This window comes from Podarcis liolepis (genome assembly GCF_965112155.1).
Source record: "Podarcis liolepis genome assembly, chromosome: 6".
Taxonomy (NCBI): Eukaryota; Metazoa; Chordata; class Lepidosauria; order Squamata; family Lacertidae; genus Podarcis; species Podarcis liolepis.
The window spans coordinates 97,976,487-98,001,459 of NC_139559.1; the positions used below are offsets into that span (position 1 = coordinate 97,976,487).

General features: G+C 44.8%; 1 protein-coding gene across 7 annotated transcripts in view; it reads left to right on the forward strand.

Moving 5' to 3' along the window:
- Positions 1-24,973, forward strand: part of RGS8 (regulator of G protein signaling 8) — a 76,013-nt gene that overhangs the window by 10,956 nt on the left and 40,084 nt on the right. For 2 of the 7 annotated variants that reach the window (XM_083507207.1, XM_083507208.1), the window contains exon 1: positions 20,920-21,151. The exons of 3 other annotated variants lie outside the window; for them this stretch is intronic. In XM_083507207.1, coding sequence (XP_083363333.1) covers positions 21,044-21,151 — 108 coding nt within the window. In that variant the 5' untranslated portion in view covers positions 20,920-21,043. Of the gene's footprint in view, positions 1-20,751; positions 21,152-24,973 lie in introns of those variants that run through there. 2 more of the 7 variants (XM_083507205.1, XM_083507206.1) reach the window with 2 other exon arrangements.

Here is a 24,973-nt window from a genome sequence, read left to right on the forward strand (position 1 = left end):
CCATAACAAGATGACTTGTCTCTGCCTGTAAGAAATCTATAGCTATAGCAATATGAACTTTGACCTATTAAAAAGCCTAAATCCTTTTTTTGTTGTTGTTTCTGCAACAATTATGTAACTAGTCCTGCCTACAAGATGCATTTATATTTGACTGCTAATAAATTAATTAAGGACAGGAGCTGGGCAAGAAGGCGGATCTTACAGATTTGAAAAGAAAGGAAGGAAGGAAGGAAGGAAGGAAGGAAGGAAGGAAGGAAGGAAGGAAGGAAGGAAGGAAGGAAGAAAGAAAGAAAGAAAGAAAGAAAGAAAGAAAGAAAGAAAGAAAGAAAGAAAAGGTTCAATGGGTAGCTGTAATTTGAAATTAAAGCCTGGGCAAAGATGCAGAGTTAAGAGACAACATACAGAGCTGAGTGACTATTGTCTGTCTTGAATGAGAGCAACAATAATAAAACAATATCAGGAATTTATACAGGGCATTCAGTTCTAAGGCATCTTGCAAACAACAACAATGTAAAGTACATAGTAAGGCAGCCATCTTAAGCTAGGTGGGTGGGAAATCTGAAGGTAGTTAAAAAGCCGTATCCTGTGTTCTGTTCAGCTTGAGATGCTGGGGTGGAAGTGAAAGTGACAGGATCACACCACATTTCCTCACCCATTTCTGGGCTGGAAACAATGGGGGGGGGAGAGATTTTGACATGCTCTTGAGCACGTCTACCTTTCTTCCTGGTTTGAGGCCATCCCAGGGCAGCTTTGTTTCCTTCAAATAGAAGACACCTCCTGATCCTCCCACAGCATCCCCCCCCCCCAAATGCCCCTCACTTTGATCCAACCAGCTTTGGAGCTAGGACATCAGCCATGTCAGGACACTGGAGGATCTGGCAGCAGTGAGGGGAGAGGATCCAACATCAGATCTCCCTCTCTAACAGCTGCTTCTGGAGGGTGAACAGGGGAGCAGAAGTAGCAGGGTGGAGGTGATTGTGGGAATGCAGTTGCTTAACCCTTTCCCCAGTCCCTCTCTCCCACCACCATCTAAGGGTTCCAAACAAACGTAATCATACATGGCATCCTGTATTTTGGGAAACAGAGCTTTGTGCAGTGAGACCAAGCCTTGATTAAATTCTAACCCTTCTTGGGTCCAAGGATAGAAGGGTCTGGCACCCACAAACTCATATCAATGGGCCTGAGGCTGCCTTCCATCTTTGTCATCCTACGGGCTAAAGGACAATTGTGGCAGGACATGGATGGCTCAGTGTTTTAACCAGCCCGGGAAGAGACAGAGGGTTGGGGAGCCTGAGGCTGCCTCCTTGCATTTTGAGACTGTGGCCCCATCTGCACAATACATTGAAAGGAGCATCACACCACTTTAAAGAGTCATATCCTGCCCCAAAGAATCTTGGGAGCTGTGGCTCTTGGTTGAAGAGTCTGAAATGCACTCTCAATTTTAATAATAATAATAATAATAATAATAATAATAATAATAATAATAATAATAATTTATTTATACCCTGCCCATCTGGCTGGGTTTCCCCAGCCACTCTGGGCAACTTCCAACAAAACACTAAAATACAATAACCTATCAAACATTAAAAGCTTCCCTAAACAGGGCTGCCTTTAGATGTCTTCTAAAAGTTTGGTAGTTATTTTTCTCTTTGACACCTGATGGGAGGGCATTCCACAGGGCAGGCGCCACTACCGAGAAGGCCCTCTGCCTGGTTCCCTGTAACTTGGCTTCTCGCAGGGAGGGAACCTCCAGAAGGCCCTCGGTGCTGGACCTCAGTGTCCAGGAAAAGCTATGGCAGTGGAGATGCTCCTTCAGGTATACTGTGGTGAGCTAGTGTGGTGTGTGGTTAAGAGCGATAGACTCGCAATCTGGGGAACCGGGTTCGCGTCTCTGCTCCTCCACATGCAGCCACACTTCTCTGAAGTCTCTCAGCCCCACTCACCTCACAGAGAGTTTGTTGTGGAGGAGGAAGGGAAAGGAGAATGTTCGCTGCTTTGAGACGCCTTCGGGTAGTGATAAAGCGGGATATCAAATCCAAACTCTTCTTCTTCTACTGGACTGAGGCCATTTAGGGCTTTAAAGGTCAGCACCAACACTTTGAATTATGGGGAGTTGGCCATTCCAGCACAGCTTCAGAGCCTGACCTCATGAGTTGCTTCCAACACTGGCTCCTTGATGCCTGCTCTCCTAGAAATATGCCTCGGCTGCTTTTACAGCTGAGCCTGCTCTGTTATGGTATGAAAACAGTGGCAGGCCACACAACTTCTCTCTTACCTCAGCACAAAGAAATACAGATTTACTTCCTCCCATCTTTATCCTGCCTTGCACTTGTACTTCTAAGTTTAGCCACACAATGGCGATTTGCAGCTAAAAATCTGCTTTGCTATGTGGTCTAGCTGATTTATTCGTAGACCAGGAATTAATTGATGGAAAAGATTTATTAGTCATATTCTACCTCTGTTTGCACTGAATCGTTTTATGCAAAATACTGTTTCATGGTTCACTTCTCCAAGCTGGAAAAACTTCTGGAGTCAGCCTTTAGGTACAACTTCCTTGAGAGAACGTATGCTAAGATACTTATGGTGAAGTGATATATGTTTACTTACAAATGTATTTATTTACTTATTTATTGCATTTATATTATGCCTTTCTGCCAAGGTGGTTTTAGTTTTAAAATACTAAAACAAATAAATGATGCAAAATGTAAAGTCTTTGGGTCATTCCCCCCATCACTCAAATGTCAAAGCTGTTCTATGTTGTCCTGTTAAAGTGGTACCTCATACAGTGGTACCTCTGGTTACGTACTTAATTCGTTCCGGAGGTCCGTTCTTAACCTGAAACTGTTCTTAACCTGAAGCACCACATTAGCTAATGGGGCCTCCTGCTGCCGCTGCGCCACCGGAGCACAATTTCTGTTCTCATCCTGAAGCAAAGTTCTTAACCTGAGGCACTATTTCTGGGTTAGCAGAGTCTGTAACCTAAAGCGTATGTAACCTGAGGTACATTTGCCTGATCCATACAAACTTTCAATGGCCTTATGTTCAAATGTATATTATTGGGAAAATATTAACTTAATGCGTATTTTTTAGCACTTTATTTTATGAGGTAATGGCTGTGAACCCTGATATGTCCCCCCTGAATTTTATTAATATTTACTACAAGAGTGTTACTTTAACTTCATAATAAAGTCTTGAAAATTAATCACACATTTTTTCTTTACAACAACCCTGTGAGGTAGATTAGGTGGAGAGATTGTAATTGGCTCAAGGTGACAGACATATACTACAGATGCATATGTGTACGCCAAGATCGAACACGGGAGAAGCTTCCTGATGTAAAATAAAGGTAAAGGTAAAGGACCCCTGACAGTTAAGTCCAGTCGTGACCGACTCTGGGGTTGTGGCGCTCATCTCGCTTTATTGGCCGAGGGAGCCGGCGTACAGCTTCCGGGTCATGTGGCCAGCATGACTAAGCCACTTCTGGTGAACCAGAGCAGCGCATGGAAATGCCGTTTACCTTCCCGTCATAGCGGTACCTATTTATCTAGGTATTGGCAGGAGCTGGGATGGAGCAACGGGAACTCACCTCGTCGCGGAGATTTGAATCGCCGACCTTCCAATTGGCAACCTCAAGAGGTTCAGTGGTTTAGACCACAGCACCACCCACGCCCCTATTTTCATTGGAGAAATGTTGGAGGGTATGTAAGCTGCGTGGCTAAACGTGCCAGCCCACAACCCCTTTCACCCTGGTTGCCCCTCATTTCACAGGAGTGACGCCCAAAGAGGGTTTCCCCTGGCAGAACAGGGTCTTGCTACCTCAGAGATGTGTTGGCTGCGTGAACGTGAGGAGGCTTGCATGCGCCTTGCCAAACGAAAACACTGGTAGAAACAACTACTACCATCTCCACTGCCACCACCAATCAATCAACATATTTTAAATAACTAAATAAAATTAATAGTCCTATCTTGAGAAGGTAATAGCTGTGGGCACACCTTTGTTGTTAGGTCTAGCCAGCCATTTATCCTCTCTTCTCCCTCTTCTAGGAACACTCCAAAGCGAGGAGTTCTGAATGGTAAACAGGCAATGATCATGTCCTCCACTCAGCTGTGTTTAAAAACTACTTCTAGAAGGGTTAGGGTTAGGGTTAGGGTAGGGTAGATTTGAGGGTAAACCATACACAGCACGGGTCTGCCCTTATGAGGATATACGTTTGACTTTTATTATACCTGTTTTGCAAAGGTCCAGGAAAGAATCGGAACACCATAGTTTAAAACTACTGCTAGAGGACAAGAATCCCAAGACTACATTAAATGTAGCCAAATTCTGTGCGTCTGAAATTAATCGCAGGAAGCAAGTGGTATCCCATAATGACCAAACCCCTAAATGTTAATTACAGGGGGGCACGCTAATAATTAATTTTAATTTTTTATATTTAAATTCTTGTTATATTCAAATTGTCCTCTGTATTTCTGATTTATTTTTTTTAATGATCTGTGATATTGTGTGTGTTGATGCTGGTCTGTGACCGTATTAATAAATTCATTCATTCATTCATACTTCTAGAAGGGTCCAGCAAATGGCACAAAGATCTGAAATCTGTTTTCCGTTGGATGCCTCTTCTGCTGCTGCTATTAATAGGCCTTTTTGGGCTCCGCTGCTTGGGGCAAGGAGGGAGGGGGCAATATTTGCAGCAAAAATCAGCATTACTGTTGCCAGGTAACCGCATTTCCAATGGTACCATAGCGCTAGGGAAGAGATGAAAGCTGGCTTGAGGAAATGGCTCACTGTGTAGCTTTGATCAGTGACTCACAGGGAAGGAAGGAGGACGCACACGGCAGAGGCAGAGCCCAAATGGGAGGAAATGCATCCCTGCACCTAAAAGATGGGAGAATCTGATGAATTTCCTCTGAAAAGGTGTAAACAATTCAAGTTGAGGGAAGGAGAAGACAAGCTAGCCCCTTAATAGTTCAAATTGTGTTCTTTGCTCTCCTGTATCCCTACTGACAATGTTACTTGACCGCTGTGTCCAAATATCAGACGTTCAATGTGTACCTGATGGGGAGCCACTGGGATTTCATCTCTTCTCCCTACCTTTCTTGTGCAGTCAACACCCAAAATTAATGGAGGAGGGTTGTGAAGGGGGCATTGTGCCAGGAACCTCACCCTGAGCAGCACTCTGGGCTCTGATTCTGACATGGCTGAGGAGACGGCTGAGCTAGTGCTAGTAGGATTGGGGCCCCAGATCTAGGGCAGAGGTTCTCAACCCTTTTGGCCAACTACATTTTTTCTGCGGCTCCGCTGTGGGGAAATGCCCCCCAAGCCTCAGGAGCCCAGTTATGTCCTCCCTTGCCTGCCAAGCTGGCAGCCTCTCACCCTTTTTCGAACACCCTCTCTCGTGGAGGGTTCCCCCAGCCTCCTCCCCTCTCCCCTCTCCTTGGGTGTCCTCTGAGCAGCCTCTGCCACCGCCCCGGTCTCTGAGCTGCCCCCCGCCAAAAAGAGAGGTGCTTCCTCACACTGCCTGGGAAGACGGTGGCCCCTTGCTCACCTTGGGAGGCAGCAGAGGCAGCAGCAGGCACTGCTGGGCCTGCATGGAGGAAAGGCTCCCCTTCGGCACCAGGCACTCACCTCCCAGGCAAGCCTTGCACACAGCAAGCTCCAGAAGGCCAGGGCAGCACCTGCCCGCCCTCTCACTGGTCTGCCCATTCCCAACAGCAAGGGTTAGTGGACTGGCTGGCTGGGCTCCCTCACCCCCTTGCTGGCTTACTCCAAGGCTGCCTCAAACAGCTGTGCCAGCCTTTGGGGGGCAGAGACGCAAGAGAGCCTCAAAGGAGGGAGGGAAGGAAAGAGGGGCAGAGGCCAGGGTGCCATAGCAAACTGGCTGAAAACCACTGGTCTAGGGACTCCTGAGTCAGGCTAGCCAGAGTCCACAGCCTCAGGTCCTGACCCACTACATGCCAGGGATCACCACACCCACATCATTCTGTCAAAGCCGGTTATGAGCCTGGAGGGGACTCTTGAAGCCAGAGGCCTGAGTTTTATGGACTCCTCAAGGACAGGGCAGAGCCTAGGGGGGGTCTCAACTCATGAAAGGCTTCAGTCAAGTCCTAGCATCCCATATCCTCCAACAATCATCCAGTGGAAATAGGGACATTCTATTCTACATCTTAAAGATTCTCCCCTGTATGATTTCCTGCGCACATATACATCATATACACATTTACATCTGTCGCCTTGAGCCAATTGCAACCTCTCAGCCTAACCTACCTCACAGGATTGTTGTAAAGAAAAAATGTGCGAGAGAAGGGGTAATGTATAACACCTTCAACAAAAAAAGGGAATGAAATAAAAATTTACCTGCATGATGCCTTGAGTGCCTGTCAGTCCCTATCATTGCTTTATAGCCATGATCTAAACATGGGTGCGGAGAGCCACGGGTGAGCTCAGGTATGCAACTTGGTTCAGTGCAAGCCTACTGGATGCACTTTCTGTCAGGGCTGGCCAACCCATAAGGCAAGGGGAGGTCACCGCCTCAGGCAGCAGGATCCACAGAACAAATTGCCCACAGCTGCAGCTCCTGCTGCAGTAGCAGCAACAGCAGTGGCATGCTCCTTGAAACTCAGATCTGCCCCCTCCTTGGCAGTGCCCTCCCTTTCCACCTTTACAGCGGCCTCTTGGCAAGTAGGAGGCACCTCTGGCCTCCCCCCCCCTTGTTCCCAGTGTAGATCTTTGTTCCCCCTTTATTGCTGATGCAGATCTTCACTCCCCCCTTCTTTCCTGGTCAGGGTGGGGGTGCCACTTTGTGATGCACCTCAGGTGCCAAAATGTATTGGGCTGAACATGGAGAAAGTGAAAAGGAGTATAGCGGTACCTTGGTTCGCAAACTTAATCCGTTTCGGAAGTCCGTTCCAAAACCAAAGTGTTCCAAAATCAAGGTGCGCTTTCCCATAGAAAGTAATGCAAAATGGATTAATCCGTTCCAGACTCTTAAAAACAACCCCTAAAACAGCAATTAAACATGAATTTTACTGTCTATCAAGACCATTGATCCATAAAATGAAAGCAATAAACAATGTACTGTAGTCACACAATCAATCAGCAGCTGAACTGGGTTCCACACAGTCACAAAAACAAAGCAAAAAAGCTGCAAAAACGCAAAATAAATAGCAAAAACAGGCAGACCTCAGTGTAACACTCAAAACAGAAGCATGGCACTCAAAATGGAGTATGTTCGGCTTCTGAAAAAAGTTTGCAAACTGGAACACTTACTTCTGGGTTTGCAGTGTTTGGGTTCCAAGTTGTTTGCGTACCAAGGCGTTTGAGAACCAAGGTACCACTGTATCCACACAAGTATTCAAAAACAAAGTTGACATTTCTGAAAAGGATTGTGGTGTTAGGCAGTTTAGTCCCTGGTTTTTAATCATACAACACTTCTAGTGATGGTTCCATCAGCAGAAGAGGATGGTTGATGTAGTTGCTCATTGGCAGAGGAGATACACATGTGTCAGGAGTTCAGCCTACACTCGAGTAGGACCCTGGCAGAGACACATGCCCAACTGGCATGTTCTCCCCCTCCTGGTTGATCGTTCGGGAGCTTCAAAAGCTTTCTTCAGCCCGATCATCACAGTGACCAATGCCAGCCGACACCGGCACACTTAGGGATCCGCAGAGTTTGCGCATCATGCGCGTGACAGACCTCAGCAACTCAGCATTTTGGCTAATCTACTTTATTTACATATAAACACACACGGCGCACTGCAACATGGCTCCCTCTCTCTCTAGCATCAGACAGCAAAGAGAAAAAGAACAAAGGACAATAGTCCCACTTCACGGAACACACTAACACAAACATCCTGTCTCCATCACTTCCCACTCTGTGGAGTCAAAACATACACCGTCATGTGATAGACAACAATCCTATGACTGCAGTCATAGATCAGGAATTCTAACAACATGGAGGGTTTGGGAGAGGGCATGCTTTCAGATCCTTTAACTTCTTGGCAGCGTCATTGTGACAAGCGCTGCATATTGTGACACCCACGCAGCTCTTCCGGACAACACTCCCTCCTCTGCCATAGTGATCCCTTTCTTCGCCTCTTAGCTGCTGAATGTTCTTGTGACACTAGTTTGCATTGTACTCGAGTTGGCTTTGCAATAATGAATATAAATCAAATGGAAAATCACCACAGGGAAAATACTTCCTTTTATAGGTAAGACAATTTACTGTTTGTATATCAGAGAAGAAGCTAGTCACCTAGAGCTTACTTCAGTGTTCTACATCTTGTGCATTTATCTACCTGTGATTTTTGTCGTGATGAAAGAGATGCTTAATAACCTGATCCTTGTGTAATAACAAAAAAGAAATTGGTGGGGGGCAGCGTCAATCAATAGAGCAGCAGTTCTTATGCAGACCACTTGAAAATTGCTGCGCATCTTGGGGGACCTCTTCATACACATGTGTACAAATGAATGTTCATACATAACTCATATTTTAATAACTGCAGACTTGCCTTTCAGATGTGATGGATGAAGAAAAAAAATGTTGTTGCTGTTATTTAAAATGTCCATACTGCCCTTCATCCTAAGATCACAGGGCCATTTACAGCATAAAAATACAAAATGAAAGCACAAAATACATATGAAAACCAGAGGCCTCAAAGGCCTTTTTAGCCTGCTCAGTAATCGTGCCTAGTCAAACACAGCCTTCATCTGATTCATCAGAAAACATAAATCAAATGCAAGGCTAAGCTCAGGTATCTTGGAATGATCCACAATCTTCCATGGATCACCTGCGTGTAACTTATAGATCCCCAGTGGTTCATAGGTCACAATTTGAGGTCCTAGAAATCTGAGGTAGTAGAAAGCTGAGAATAGCTTATTATGTTGTAAGAAACAGCATATGCTGAAGAAATATTGTAGCCCCATGTGGTGAAAAAAACTTTTTTGAGGGCAACTCAGGTTATTCCATTCTCTCATGATATACTGTTATTTTTGCTGCCTCCTGGAAGGACTTCTGCGCACAATGCACTGGGCCACAAAGCATTCCTTTGTAAGAAAGCATTTCCTCGGTGGTGAAGGTTCCTTGTTCCAACTCCAGCAGTTTCTGGATATCAGATAACGAAGTAATAACCTACAGTTGAGCAAAGGTTGGTTCTTCATGGAAATTAGTTCTATCTGAAAAGTGATTGTTTCTTCATTAAAAAGTAAGAACTGTGCTGAACATTCTGCAAATTCCCTTTTTAGCCACTTCCAGGTTGGTTTGGGGTGGACTGAAGCCCCACCAAAATCAATGGGGACCCACAGCAAAATAAAGAACACCCTGGGTATATGGCAGCCCCATTCTCCACAACTTCTGAGAAGATTCTTTCGCTCCGAGAGAGAGAAAAGTGTGTGATGTTTCTTTGGGAAACTTAGTGACAACTGAGAGGAGAGGAGAGAAGAAAAGAAAAGAAAGGGCATGGGGCATCTGTGGCAGCACAGCTGGACGCCTTCCTCTGCCCCAGCTGCAACAAGACATGTCTCTCCCACTTCGGTCTCTACAGCCACAGCAGGCTCTGCAACCTTCCAACAGTTGGCCTTTACTTCCCAAGAGACATTCCTCCATTGTCTCCTGAGATAGACGGGTGCCAACAAGTAAAGAAAAAGTCAACAACAAAAAAGTAGAATAAAAGTCTGAGTAGATGTCTTTAGGAGAGAATGTTTTGGTGCCATTGCTTTTTTGATTACTGTGTACCCTTGATTTAGATTTATTTTTTTAACATCTGTTTGCCGAAAGTCTAGAGCTTTTATCTCCATATTCGTATAAGCATTGCTTCGTGTATAAGAGGTTGAGTAGTGTGTTATTAATTGCAAATTAGGACGGGGGTGGGGAGAGAATCATGAATGTTGCACAACATTTGTCAAGTTGAATAAGAACCGAATAGGCAGATTATTACCAATTCCTGAGAAATAATTTTAGCTAAAATTATTTAGCTAAAATAATTAGCTAAATTATTTTAGCTAATGCGGCAGCTTAAAAAGCCAATGCAATTCTGGGCTGCATCAATAGGAGTATAGCATCTAGATCAAGGGAAGTAATAGTGCCACTGTATTCTGCTCTGGTCAGACCACACCTGGAGTACTGTGTCCAGTTCTGGGCACCACAATTCAAGAAGGACACTGACAAACTGGAACGTGTCCAGAGGAGGGCAACCAAAATGGTCAAAGGCCTGGAAACGATGCCTTATGAGGAACGGCTAAGGGAGCTGGGCATGTTTAGCCTGGAGAAGAGGAAGTTAAGGGGTGATATGATAGCCATGTTCAAATATATAAAAGGATGTCACATAGAGGAGGGAGAAAGGTTGTTTTCTGCTGCTCCAGAGAAGCGGACACGGAGCAATGGATCCAAACTACAAGAAAGAAGATTCCACCTAAACATTAGGAAGAACTTCCTGACAGTAAGAGCTGTTTGACAGTGGAATTTGCTGCCAAGGAGTGTGGTGGAGTCTCCTACTTTGGAGGTCTTTAAGCAGAGGCTTGACAACCATATGTCAGGAGTGCTCTGATGGTGTTTCCTGCTTGGCAGGGGGTTGGACTTGATGGCCCTTGTGGTCTCTTCCAACTCTATGATTCTAATAATAATAATAATAATAATAATAATAATAATAATAATAATAATATATTATTTATACCCCGCCCAACTGGCTGGGTTTCCCCAGGTACCCTGGGCGGCTTCCAACAAAAGATTAAAATACAATAATTCATCAAATATTGAAAACTACCCTAAACAGGGCTGCCTTCAGATGTCTTCTAAAAGTCAGATAGTTGTTTATTTCTTTGACATCTGATGGGAGGGCGTTCCATAGGGCAGGCACCACTCACTACCAAGAAGGCCCTATGCCTGGTTCCCTGTAACTTCACTTCTCGCAGGGAGGGAACCACCAGAAGGCCCTCGGCGCTGGACCTCAGTGTCCGGGATGAACAATGGGGGTGGAGACGCTCCTTCAGGTATACTGGGCCGAGGCCATTTAGGGCTTTAAAGGTCAGCACCAACACTTTGAATTGTGCTCGGAAACGTCCTAGAAGCCAATGTAGGTCTTTCATTACCGGTGTTATGTGGTCTCGGCGGCTGTTCCCAGTCACAAGTTTAGCTGCCGCATTCTGGATTAGTTGTGGTTTCTGGGTCACTTTCCAGGTAACCCCACGTAGAGTGCATGGCAGGAATCCAAGCGGGAGATGACCAGAGCAGCACCACTCTGGCAAGACAAGCTGAGGGCGGCTGGGGTCTCATCCTGCGTACCAGATGGAGCTGATAAACAGCTGCCCTGGACACAGAATTGACCTGTGCGTCCATGGACAGCTGTGAGTCCAGAATGACTCCCAGGCTGCGCACCTGGTCCTTCAGAGGCACAGTTACCCCATTCAAGACCAGGGAGTCCTCTATACTCACCCGCCCCCTGTCCCCCAAAAACAGTACTTCTGTCTTGTCAGGATTCAACCATCTTTCAAATTTCAACTACAAAATTGAAAACCCGGATTCATATACAGTGGTACCTCGGGTTACAGACGCTTCAGGTTACAGATGCTTCAGGTTACAGACTCTGCTAACCCAGAAATAGTACCTCGGGTTAAGAACTTTGCTTCAGGATAAGAACAGAAATTGTGCTCCGGCGGCGCGGCAGCAGCGGGAGGCCCCCATCAGCTAAAGTGGTACCTCAGGTTAAGAACAGTTTCAGGTTAAGAACGGACCTCCAGAACGAATTAAGTTCTTAACCAGAGGTACCACTGTAGTAAATTATGGTACTTACAATAAATGCCTCCATGGAAGATTTCCCTTAATAACAGATTTTCTGCTGCAAATTCTAGGAACTGTCTTCTGGGCAAAATGCCTTCTCATTATAGAGCCTTTCAGGAAAATACCCTTGGCAATGTTTTCAGGGCCTTTGCCTCTTGAGAAAAGCTTCTTGTAAGTCTGCATCTTCATTATTTAAGATAAAGATAAAAATAAACATCAGTGGATGAAACAGTAAAGCAAGTTTTGCTGCCACTCTCTTCTTCAAATACTGGAGAGGTTTTCTCAACATTTGATCTCTGGCATGTGTTGTATGTATTGATGGGGACAAAATTCACAACTAAATGTGCTTCTATCAAATCCACCCTTTTCAAAATGCTAGGCAAACCAAAACACAGTTAATCCTTGAAAATTCACACTGACCCAAATTTTGTGATGCAGTTCTTTAACCAGGGTTCACAAAAGTGCATATATTAGTGAAAGTAAGATATAAAAATGCAGTATATTAAGGATAGTTGATTGTCAGATCACTCACATCCATAGAGGTGAACACCAGGTCTAAGGCATGTCCATGACCATGAGTTGGGCCAAACTTATTCAGGGATAGCCCCATGGAGGCCATGCTTTCCACGAAGTCCCGAGCGGCCCCTTGTAAGGTCGTGTCGGCATGGATGTTAAAATCCCCTAGGAAGACCAAGCTAGGTGTCTCCAGGAGAACATCTGCCACGACCTGAAGCAGCTCGGGCAGGGAATCCTTGGTGCAGCAGGGAGGTCGGTACACCAAAAGGAATCCTGTACTGCCCCTATTGCCCAACTTCCAGAACATGCACTCAGAAAACTGGGTCTTCTCAACAGAACGCCTGGTGTAAGCTAATGACTTCCTAAATATCACTGCAAGCCCCCTTCCCCATCCAGACCTATCGCTGAGCCATGACTGACAGGTCAAAGAGGAGAGCAGGGTCACCTCCAGAACGGCAGCATTTTGTGGGAGGGAATCAATCACATACCAGGGATGTAGGTTTGTACAATTACAGTGGATTCAAGCACTCAGACACAACAAATCTACTTTTAAAAAATGGACTTCTTGCAGCTAGGATAATGAAAGAGAAATTCACCAAAAAGTGTGGGATAAACAATTGACTAATGGGAGGTCATTTAACACGCAAATCAGGATGAAACCAGGAGAAATGCTGATTGCCATGTAACCTCTCCACAAACAAACTGGAACAAACGCTCAGTAAAGATGAGCCATTGCCTAAACTTTGTGCAAGCAAATCGGGATGTACGCTCAGTAAACAGGCTGTTTGGGGAGTCCTGAGATACTTATTAAGTGGGATATATTGCAGAGTGTAGTGAAAGATGCCTCCAATTTTGATTCAGGGGGAAATAAATCTGTGTCCTGGGTATGAAACATGTGGGGAGCTCTGGTTTACAGCCAACTGCTTTGAATTCACCAGCCAGCTGCAAGCCACTAAGTCCATAAAGTGATAATTACAGCTTTGTTTTAATCGAACAAAAGAGTTTATATAGAAGGTGAATTTGCACGAGAGTGAAAGATCACAGAAGGCTAGTTGGGTGTTACAGAAATAAAAAGTTAGAACCAATTCCTCACAAAACATTGCCAGCTTGTTTCGGTGAGCGAGGGGGCAAACCACCTGACCCAGGGGTGATTTCACTGCCAGCTGCTCCAGCCTAAACAGCTGGGATGCAGCCCTAGCTGATAAGATGATAGAAACCCCATAAACTGCATTGGTGTCCAGGAATCAGAACAACTGAAACACCCGTGAAAGAGATCCGACTCCCATGACAATAGTGCTTGGCTGGTCGGGTATCACTGAATGGTATTTCCCCAACTGGTATTTCCCCAGTCCTACTTGGGATTCAGTTAGTGACAGCATTCCCTCCCATGTCCAAGGAGGCTGGAAATGTACTTTTTAAAAAGTAGATGAACGTTGAGGTTCTCAGGATGCATAAACTCTGTGCTTTATGTGCTTGTGCAGAATTGCAGAGCAGACACAGCTTTGCTTGTACAAACCCAGAGTGAATCACAGTGTGAACCTATGCACTTCTATTCAAAGTTCAATTGGCCTTACTCCTAGTTAAGTACCGGTAGGTTCAGGACTGCAGGCTCAAAGTATTCCCCCGCCCTGCACCAAAGAAAACACAGGGAGAGACACGTATTTCTATCTTCATGTTGCTATAGAATTTGCTGCGACTTTTCGCAGTTACATAAGCATCATGAGCATTTTAAAATAAATCTTCCTAAATTAACATCTTGCTCTAAGTTTATGTCTTCACACAAAATAAACTGACAAACTGAAGTTCTCACTCTCACAGGAAAAGGTGTCTTTGAAAAAGCTGAGCTGGGCAGACAGGATGGTGTTTAAGAAGAACGGGACCAATAGCTTGTCAGGTGAACAAGCAAAGTGTTTGTAGAAGGTGATTTAAGTTGCATCACTCTGGATGGTGCTTTCTCTGGGTGGAATCATGTCCCCAATGTCCCCACAGAGCCTAAGCTGAAGGCTGTAACTTCCACAGTGCTTGCCCACCTTCGGACAAGAGCTCAAAATGAAAGGAAGAGACCCACAATTTGCAGATTTAATTGAACAATACAATTATTCACAGCATAGAGAGGGTCTCTTTTGAAACCCACCCATCGGCTATCGTATACTGTTCAATAAAAACACCCGCCTCTATTTTGCAGTAAAATTCCAAGGAGAAAATATTAATCCCATCTATCAACACAGCTCCTTCCAAGTATAGGCATGTTCCATTTTAACCATTTTAACCATGTTCAAAGCAGATGGGGAATGAATGCAACAGTATTTCGGATAATATATTGTTGCATACACCCCAATCTGCAAGCAGTGAGAGACTCCAGGAGTTCCAGTGCTTGCAGAACTAGGCATTGGGCTTCCCATACCCCAACCCATATAAATAAGAGACCAATAAGACTGGGTTTTGGGTCAAAACAGGCCACAACTTTATTGAATCCAGATGAAAGAGGTTTGGCTTGGGCGTGGGGCAATCTAAATACTTCTGGCCCGCCCACCGGAAGTTATGCGTAGGTTAGTCCAAGTGGGGGTTCCTGAGACTTACATCAAATAGGATGACCCCCACAGGGACCACCGTCTGGGGGAGTGCCTTTGGCCCTGGGCACGCCTGGGCACACAGACATAGCCACTTCTCCTGGATCTCTTTAATGGGATACCCCAGCGTTTGGAGGGGAGGGCAGAGACTACAACCTCCCATCCATCCAAAACAAAGGATTACCCCAACGCCCAACCAGTTGTGACAATTGCTATGAGGTAGGCAAAACCACCGGGTGAGAGCCAGTTAGCCCAGTGGGCAAATTCCTACCCGACCCCATCAAGAACAGTGACCACCGTAGCCACAGCAGTCACTGACTATTAGCTTAAACTGAGGGTGGGCGCTTAAATGGGGCAAAGGGCAGATTCAAGGGAAGCCTACCTGCTCCGTTGGCTCTGCCCCCTGGCACAGCCCAACTCCCAGCCTGCATCCTCATTTGCCAAAGCAGGGGGCAGGCTAGGATCCAGTTCCTGATAGGCAGCGGGGGCTTATGCACCCAACGCCTGTCAGGAAGGGCACTGAAGTTCACCTTCCCTTGTCCCTTCCCGGAGCCCCAATGAAGCCTCTGCTGTCCTGCAATGCCGCTGCACCAAGAGGGGGGAGTGGACTTGCCTAATTGCCCACATGGCTCTTTGTCCTGGAATTTCTTTTTTTTTTTTTTTAGATATTTATTAAAGTTTCAACATATTACAAAAATAAGAAAAAAGAGAAAGAGAAAAAAGAGAAAAAAATGGACATACAAAATAAAAACGATTAAAAACAGATCAGTCTTTCCATATCTTATCTTTCATTTGCTTGTTTCCCTGACCTCCTCACACCTCCCTTTTTTGTATTCCATTTCAATTAGTTAATTCAGCAAATCCTTTCCCTCTTTGATTTTATCTTAATCTTTTATCTTAATATATTATAACTTTAGATTATCACCTGTTAACCATCCATTTTTACATATTCCTTTATAACATTGCTGCTAAAAACCACTTAACTTCAATCCAACATCATTCTAACATTCATTAATTTTACAGTATTTCTGTAGATAGTCTTTAATTTTCTTCCAATCTTCTTCCACCGACTCTTCTCCCTGGTCTCAGATTCTGCCGGTCATTTCCGCCAATTCCATATAGTCCATCACCTTCATCTGCCATTCTTCCAGAGTGGGTAAATCTTGTGTCTTCCAATACTTTGCAATAAGTATTCTTGCTGCTGTTGTAGCATACATAAAGAAAGTTTTATCCTTCTTTGGCACCATTTGGCCGACCATGCCCAGGAGAAAGGCCTCTGGTTTCTTCAGAAAGGTATATTTAAATACCTTTTTCATTTCATTATAAATCATCTCCCAGAAAGCCTTAATCCTTGGGCACGCCCACCAAAGGTGAAAGAATGTACCTTCAGTTTCTTTACATTTCCAACATTTATTATTGGGCAAATGATAGATTTTTGCAAGCTTGACTGGTGTCATGTACCACCTGTATATCATTTTCATAATATTCTCTCTTAAGGCATTACTTCATACCTGTGGTCCATAACTGTTCCCAGTCAGCCATCATTATGTTATGTCCTACGTCTTGTGCCCATTTAATCATAGCAGATTTCACCGTTTCATCCTGAGTATTCCATTTCATTAGCAAGTTATACATCTTTGACAAAATCTTAGTTTTGGGATCTAACAGTTCTGTTTCCAATTTTGATTTTTCCACCTGGAAGCCAATTTTCTTGTCCAAATTATATGCCTCCATTATCTGATAATAATGAAGCCAATCTTGCACTTTATTTTTTAGCTTTTCAAAACTCTGCAATTTCAATTTGTCTCCCTCTTGTTCCAAAATTTCCCAATATTTCGGCCATTTGGCCTCCATATTGAGCTTTTTCTGAGCCTTCGCTTCCATCGGTGACAACCACCTTGGGGTTTTATTTTCAAGTAGATCCTTATATCTTATCCAGACATTAGATAATGCTTTCCTGACAATATGATTTTTAAATGCTTTATGTGCTTTGACCTTATCATACCACAAATATGCATGCCATCCAAATACATTATTAAAACCTTCTAAATCCAAAATGTCTGTATTTTCAAGAAGCAGCCATTCTTTCAGCCAGCAAAAAGCTGCTGATTCATAATAAAGTTTAAGGTCTGGCAGGGCAAATCCACCACTTTCCTTTGCGTCCGTTAGTATTTTAAATTTTATTCTAGGCTTCTTGCCCTGCCAGACAAATCTAGAAATATCTCTCTGCCACTTCTTGAAACAATCCATTTTATCCAAAATTTGCAATGTTTGAAACAAAAACAACATTCTGGGTAATACATTCATTTTTATCGCAGCAATGCGGCCTAGCAGTGAAAGCTTCAAATTTGACCAAATTTCTAAATCTTTTTTCACTTCCGTCCAGCATTTTTCATAATTGTCTTTAAATAAATTCCCATTTTTAGCTGTCATGTTAATCCCCAGGTATTTCACTTTCTTAACCACTGTTAAGCCTGTCTCGTTCTGAAACCTCTCTCTCTCAATCGCTGTTAATTTTTTTTCTAAAACCTTTGTTTTTAACTTATTCTGCAACCTGACCAAACTCTTGAATCAGTTCCAAAACTCTTTTAGTACTAGATTCTGGCTCCTGTAATGTCAATACTAAGTCATCTGCAAATGCTCTCAATTTGTACTGTTTAGCTCCGACTGCCATTGGAAGGAAGGAAGGAACAGGTGTTAAGAACGTTGCTTCAGGATGAGAACAGAAATCGTGCTCCGGCGGCATGGCAGCAGCGGGAGGCCCCATTAGCTAAAGTGGTGCTTCAGGTTAAGAAGAGTTTCAGGTTAAGAACGGACCTCCGGAATGAATTAAGTACTTAACCTGAGGTACCACTGTATTTTAAAACAAACTATTGATGCAGCTGATCAAATTTAAACTTGAACATAAAATCTTGTTCTTTGGACTGTATACAACAGAGTTGATACTGACAGCCCTCTGGCAAAAAGCAACACATTGTATCCTCTTGATCTTATGTCCAAATAAAAGATGACCTTGTTGACCAAGCTGCAGAAAATGGTGCAGTGATCTTTGATGACATGGCTATCAGCCAAGAATTGCATGATGCTCCTTCAACTCTTGGTGAGCTTACAAATACAATTTTACTGCACATCATGGTCAAGTTTGAAGCAAAGTGCAAGTTTTCAATTTGCCCTCTGATGAAGAAACGACCAGTCCATAATTTTAATGGTAGGTTTATTGTAGCTGTGAGAGACAGAATAACAACAGGAAAACCCCCAGAAATCCAGAAGACAAAAGTCAGAGATTGATGTGCATTATAATGAGTGAAATAAGTATTTGATCCCCTATCAACCAGCCAGATGTCAGGCTACCTGGTATCTTCACTGTATGTAAGGAGCTGAGATTAGAAGCACCTGCTGTAAGGGAGACGTCTTACCTGTAATCCCAGCACATTACAGTACCTGTACAAAAGACACCTGTCGACAGAAGCAATCAATCCAGCAGATTCCAAACTAGCCACCAAGACCAAAGAGCTGTCCAAGGATGTCAGGAACAAGACTGTAGACCTGCACAAGGCTGGATTGGGCTACAAGACTATTGCCAAGCAGCTTGGTGACAAGGTGACAACAGTTGGTGCAATAATTCACAAATGGAAGAACACAAAATAACTGTCAACCTCCATCGGTCTGGAGATCCATGCAAGATCTCATCTTGTGGAGTTGCAATGATCAGGAGAACGGTGATGAAGCAGCCCAGAACTACATGGGGGGAACTTGTCAATGATCTCAGGGCAGCTGGGACCATGTTGTTGTTGTTTAGTCGTGTCCGACTCTTCGTGACCCCCTGGACCAGAGCACGCCAGGCACTTCTGTCTTCCACTGCCTCCCACAGTTTAGTCAAATTCATGCTGGTAGCTTTGAAAACACTATCCAACCATATCGTCCTCTGTTGTCCCCTTCTCCTTGTGCCCGCCATCTTTCCAAACATCAAGGTCTTTTCCAGGGAGTCTTCTCTTCTCATGAGGTGGCCAAAGTATTGGCGCCTCAGCTTCAGGATCTGTCCTTCCAGTGAGCACTCAGGGCTGATTTCCTTAAGAATGGATAGGTTTGATCTTCTTGCAGTCCATGGGACTCTCAAGAGTCTCCTCCAGCACCATAATTCAAAAGCATAAATTCTTTGGCAATCAGCCTTCTTTATGGTCCAGCTCTCACTTCCATACATCACCACTGGGAAAACCATAGCTTTAACTATTCTGACCTTTGTTGGCAAGGTGATGTCTCTGCTGGGACCATAGTCACCCTGAAAACAGTTGGTAACACTCTACGCTGTGAAGGACTGAGATCTTGCAAAGCCCGCAAGGCCCCCTTGCTCAAGACAGCACATGTACAGGCCCGTCTGCAGTTTGCCAGTGCACATCTGAATGACCCAGAGGAGAAGTGGGTGAAAGTGTTTGTGGTCAAATGAGACCAAAATCGAGCTCTTTGGCATCAACTCCAAAAGGAGGAGGAGGAATGCTGCCTATGACCCCAAGAACACCATCCGCACTGTCAAACATGGAGGGGGACATATTATGCTTTGGGGGTGTTTTTCTGCTAAGGGGACAGGACACCTTCACCTCATCGAAGGGACGATGGACCGGACCATGTATCGTCAAATCTTGGGTGAGCACCTCCTTCCCTTAGCCAGGGCATTGAAAATGGGTTGAGGATGGGTATTCCAGCATGACAATGACCCCAAACACACGGCCAAGGCAACAATGGAGTGGCTCAAGAAAAAGCACATTAAGGTCCTGGAGTGACCTAGCCAGTCTCCAGACCTTAAGCCCATCAAAAATCTGTGGAGGGAGCTACACATCAGCCTCAAAATCTTACTGACTTGGAGAGGATCTGCAAAGAGGAGTGGGACAAAATACCTCCTGAGATGTGTGCAAACCTGGTGGCCACCTACAAGAAACGTCTGACCTCTGTAATTGCCAACAAGGATTTTGCCACCAAGTCATCTTTTGCAAAGGGATCAAATACTTATTTCACTCATTATAATGCACATCAATCTCTGACTTTTGTCTTCTGGGGGGTTTTCCCTGTTGTTATTCTGTTTCTCACAGATACAGTAAACCTACCATTAAAATTATGGACTGGTCATTTCTTCGTCAGACGGCAAACGGGCAAATTTAGCAGGGGATCAAATACTTTCCCCCCCTCACTGTATGTTAGAGGCTCGTTTATATTTTGGGAATGATGCATGTTTTTATGTAGCTGCATTGTTTTCTACTTTCTGGATGCCCCGTGATCATATTATAAAGTAGTTGTGTTCCGTGTTATAAATCAAGCACTGCTAGGATCGTTTCTTTTTTGTTTTCCAATGTATTTCTTATCAATTAATTTTTTGGTGCAAGCAAATTTTTATTCTGAAAGTCTGGTGAAGAGAAAACAGTTTGAGAACCACTGGGCTAGGCGGACCCCTGCTGGAGACCTTGGAGCTGCTAGCTGAAACAGACAAATCTGGGTCATATAGACAATATTCTGCTTCAATATAAGGCCAGATTCCTATGAAACACTGTTTTAATTAGATGCCTGAGGCCGGTGCTGACAGCACGCACTGGTCTGGAGCATCCATGCAGCCCAGATTATTCTCCCGGCTGTTCTGGGGAGAAGCACGGTGTGAATTCCTCCTCCTGCTCACACAAAAGGATAATCCATCAGCCATGGAACAGCCAGCCTAGAAACATAAATCAAAGCATCTCTGTTTGCTTATGTGCCTTTTTGCTTTTCTGGCAAAGCTGGACTTGAAATCCCAGCAAACAGGAAGGTGAAACCCTCCAACTCACCCCCACACCCTGCGGGCAATTCAGGGATCCTTTTGGGATGAGCCTACCCTCCCTCTGCTAAACATTGTGCACTTGAAACGGCTGAATTTTGCGGGAGTGAGCCTCAGGCAGGCGGGAGTCAGTCTGCTGGAATAATGAGAACGAGTCAGGCTGTGAGCCTGTGCTATCCTGCCCAGTCCTCTTGTGCATTTCAATTCTCTGTGCACACATCTGAGGGAGCATCCTCTCCCTGCTCTCTTTCTTTCGTCCCCCCACCTCCCTCCTTCTCCACCAGCTCTTCTTCAGGAGCCGCAGAGCTAAGAAGCCAAACTCAGCAGCATGCTCCCGAGGCTGCTGTAGACAGAGCAGTGGTCAGGCTGGCCACCCTTCAAGCTCTCCGATGTACCGGGAGGCCGCAGTCTCTGTCGTCCAGGGCCTCAGTGAGCCGTGCCCACCCAGCGCCAGCCCAACCCAAGCAGCCTCTGCAGTGCGGACCGCTAAGAGACAGGTAGGAGGTGGGTGCTTGTGGTTGTGACAAGGAAGCTGCCTGGTGTGGCGGCCTTTGCAACAGGGCGGCAGCCCTCTTGGTCAAATGTAATCTCCTCAGCGGTGGCATTTGGGGATGTTGGCCTCTCACCAATTTCTGTGGGGCAGTGGGCCTGAATGGGTGGGTAAGGGAGGGGTGCATGGGCCTTCTTCAGCTGTCACCCTCCATTACGGTCACTTTAGTGGATTTCCTCTCAGTATGTTAATTGGTGTGTAGCCTCTCCAGGATGACTGAAGGAAAGAGAGAGAGAGAGAGAGAGAGAGAGAGAGAGAGAGAGAGAGAGAGGAGGGAGGGAGAGAGATGCTCATTTGCCAAGGACAGTCCTGCTCATGCACAAACCTCTTCTTCAGAGCTGATAGCATACACGGCCCCAAATTATACTGCTTTTCTGGGAAGTATCTGTGGTGGTAGGTGAACCGCAGGTTTCCAAAAAATAGCTAAAAAAAATAAGAGGAGTAGGATTAACACAGTACTAAAAACCCCCAAGAATGACAGTGAGCTCTACAAGTTACAGACAGATTGTTTTCCCCCTGCCTGGCTGCTGCTGTTGCGATAAATGGGAGTGATTAGCAGCAGCAGCATAGATTTGGCTTCTCCTCCCTCATTTCTCTTTTTTTAAATTGTTGAATGAAAGGCAAGTGGGCTGCAGAATCAGTGGCAGTTCACCAAGGGACAGTGACAGCTTGCAGATAAAAGGAAGTAGAAGACTGACTGGAAGGTGCTGGCGAGGCTAAATCACTGAGCAGGCTGCTTCTTTAGTGCCTTAGATCATAGGTGACTGGCAAATGTTGCATGGATATCCATGGCCGAAAGAACCAAGACAGACACATATCTTCCCCAAATCAGTGGCAGGGAAGAGACTGGCCACCAAATATGCTGCATCTGTTCCTAATTTTATGGCTTCCTCACATGCAGGGTTGCTAATTTTGAATTACAGGGTTCTTGTGTCTTTAAGAGTGGGTGACAAGCAGGAATTCAGCAAGGTAAATTTTCCCCACCACTTCCATCTTCATGCTGAGAAAAGCTTCATTGGGTGAATTTCCAGTATTCATGTTGCAACTGTTAAAGTTACCAGAAAGCAACTGAGCAATCCTGTTCACCCTCATAATCAAGACTCCTGCTCTTTGAAAACAACAATGACAACAAGTACAACCCTCTCTCGGTAACGGGCCGTTCACATCCAAATACTGTAGTGTAATCAAGAAATGGAGCCCAAAGGCGTCTTTTGCCCATGAAGAGACGGAACTATGCTGGGCACCTGAGTTCTCCATGACTGTCAGTGAATTCCCTGAGATAAAGTAAACGGGAGACAAACACTTCATCTATTACGTAAGAGTATTGGAGGAGCCCGTCTTGCCCAGCATCCTGCATGCAGGGGATGAGTACAGCATTGCTCTCCTGCTTGAGGTATCTGCATACTGCATCTGATACTGGAGGTAATAGAGCCCACATGACTGGCAGCCATCAATAGTCTTATACGCCATGGAAGTGCTGGTGTTGACCTATAAAGCCTTAAATGGTTCAGGACTGCAATACCTCAAGGACTGCCTCTCTCCATACAAACTGCAGTCATCACCTGGGACCCTTCTTCATGTGCCTCCTCCATGACAGGTCTGGAGGGGGGCAACCCAAGAGCGGCCCTTTTCCAGAGTGGCTCCCCTTTTGTGGAATGCTCTCCCCAGGGAGAGTGCCCTGGTGCCTTCACCAGGCAAAAACATCCCTCTTCTCCCATAATTAGGGAATTTTAAACTTGGGCGGGGGGTGGGGGTATCGTTTTTGTTTGTTACCATGTTTTTTGTGGTTTTAGATTGTAAACCGCCTTGTGTTCCTCAGATGTAGGGTGGTACAGTATAGAAATTGAATAAATAAATACAATTGAAAATGTCCAGTCCCTTTTTGAAGCTGTTCAATTTGTTGGCCACTTCTATGGCAACCATCTTGTGCTAGCTAATGCCATATTGAGGCCGGGAGTGGGGGAAACTGACCTGGGTTATTTCCTCCAGCCCATGGGTAAGGTCTGGCAGATGTGTGTGGGGGGGTCCTACCTGACATCACAATTTTGTCAAGGTACCCATTTTCAGATTCCACTGTGTGGATGGAAGCCCCAATAATCAAGCCCTGACAACCAGCTGATGTTAGGGCTTCAGAGCACATGGCACTGCGCAAACTCCAACCATCTGTTGCCGATCAGCTGGCTGGTGGTGCCTGCAACCTGCTTTTGGCCCCTCTATGTCTTTATCTGCCCCACAGCTGACTTCATATATGATTTTGGGTATAGAGCAGGTGACCATGCCTTGGCCAAAACAGTCTTGCAAACCAAACTTTAGGTATCTGATGAAGACTCTCTCTCTCTAATTATTAATAATAATATTTTTTCTCCTTTGTGGCTCTTTTGTACACCACTTAGAAACCATAGTGTAACGCAGTATATAAATTATTGAACTAAAGTAATAATAATGAATAAATATTCCTTGCCATTGGCTTAGCCATGGGGGGTGGGAAGGAGCAAATCCCTTCCAACTCTGCAGTTCTATAATTTTATGATTCCATTCCTTTTGTCTGTCCTGAATCTTCCACCGTTCAGTTTGGCTAGATGACTCCTGGCTCTTAGATGATGAGAGGAAGAGAAGCCCCTCTCTGCCCTCTTTCCCCATGCCCTGTGTAATTCCTTTCTCATGCTCCTACTTAAACATTCTTTTCCAAAACAATGGACCCTTTACTCCTGGGGCACTGCTCCACCCCCTTGTTTTGTTTGACCTTTTCTGCACTTTTTCTAGCTGTACAATATCCTTTTTGAGGTGACAATTTGTAACAGGATTATGATCCTGGCGGATTTTATTTTCAGTTCCTTTCCTAAGAATCCCTAGCCTGGACTTCTCTTTTAAAGAGAATTTTAAAGTGGCCACCACTAGCTCTTGTGGGAGTGAAATCCATAGTGTCACTATACAGTGCGTGGAGACGTGCTTTCTTTTGCCTCTCCTGAATCTTCCAACATTCAGCTTCACTGGATGCTCCTGAGTTCCAGCAATATCTCTCTGAAAATTCCCTATGTTGTAACCTTTTCTTGTAGAGGAGTCACTTTGCTCCTTTCATTATTTCGGTTGCCCTCTTCTGAGCCTTTTCCACCACTGTAATGTCCTCTTTGAGCTGAGGGGACCAGAATTGTACAGAGTTCTTTGATGTGTGGTCGCATCATAGATTTGCATAAAGGTATTATGATGGCTGGCAGTCTTAATTTTCAATTCCTTTCTTAATCATCCCTAGCGTGGCATCTTAATTGAGCCATCCACTATGACCACAAGGTCTCATTCCTGGTCAGTCATCACCAGTTCAGACCCCATGAGAAATTAGGGCCACACACACACTAACCTGTTTCTAGTACAAAAATGACTTTTATTAATCCGGAATCATTCTTGCTCATCTGCAACATGCTGCTTTAAATCTAAATTGACTGAAAATCGTTCTGTCCACAAAAATTGATGTGGTTACATTATACCCATTTGAAAATCCTCCCCTTGGTTAGGTTATCATATTTTTCTTTTTCTGCACATACCCCAGATGAATGAAGAAGGAAGTGTTAGAAGTTGCAATCTTGGTATACACCCACCCACAATTTCATTGGGCTGGTGTGGATGTGTGCACACACAGACACACACTTTGCCAGAGTTGCCTATATATGTTTTCATGTGCTTTCAAATGGATGCACTGTGGGGTAACACAGAATCAAGCTGCAATGAACTTTTGTTTTCAGAACAAATCCAGATTCTCAAGAAGTGCTTTCCA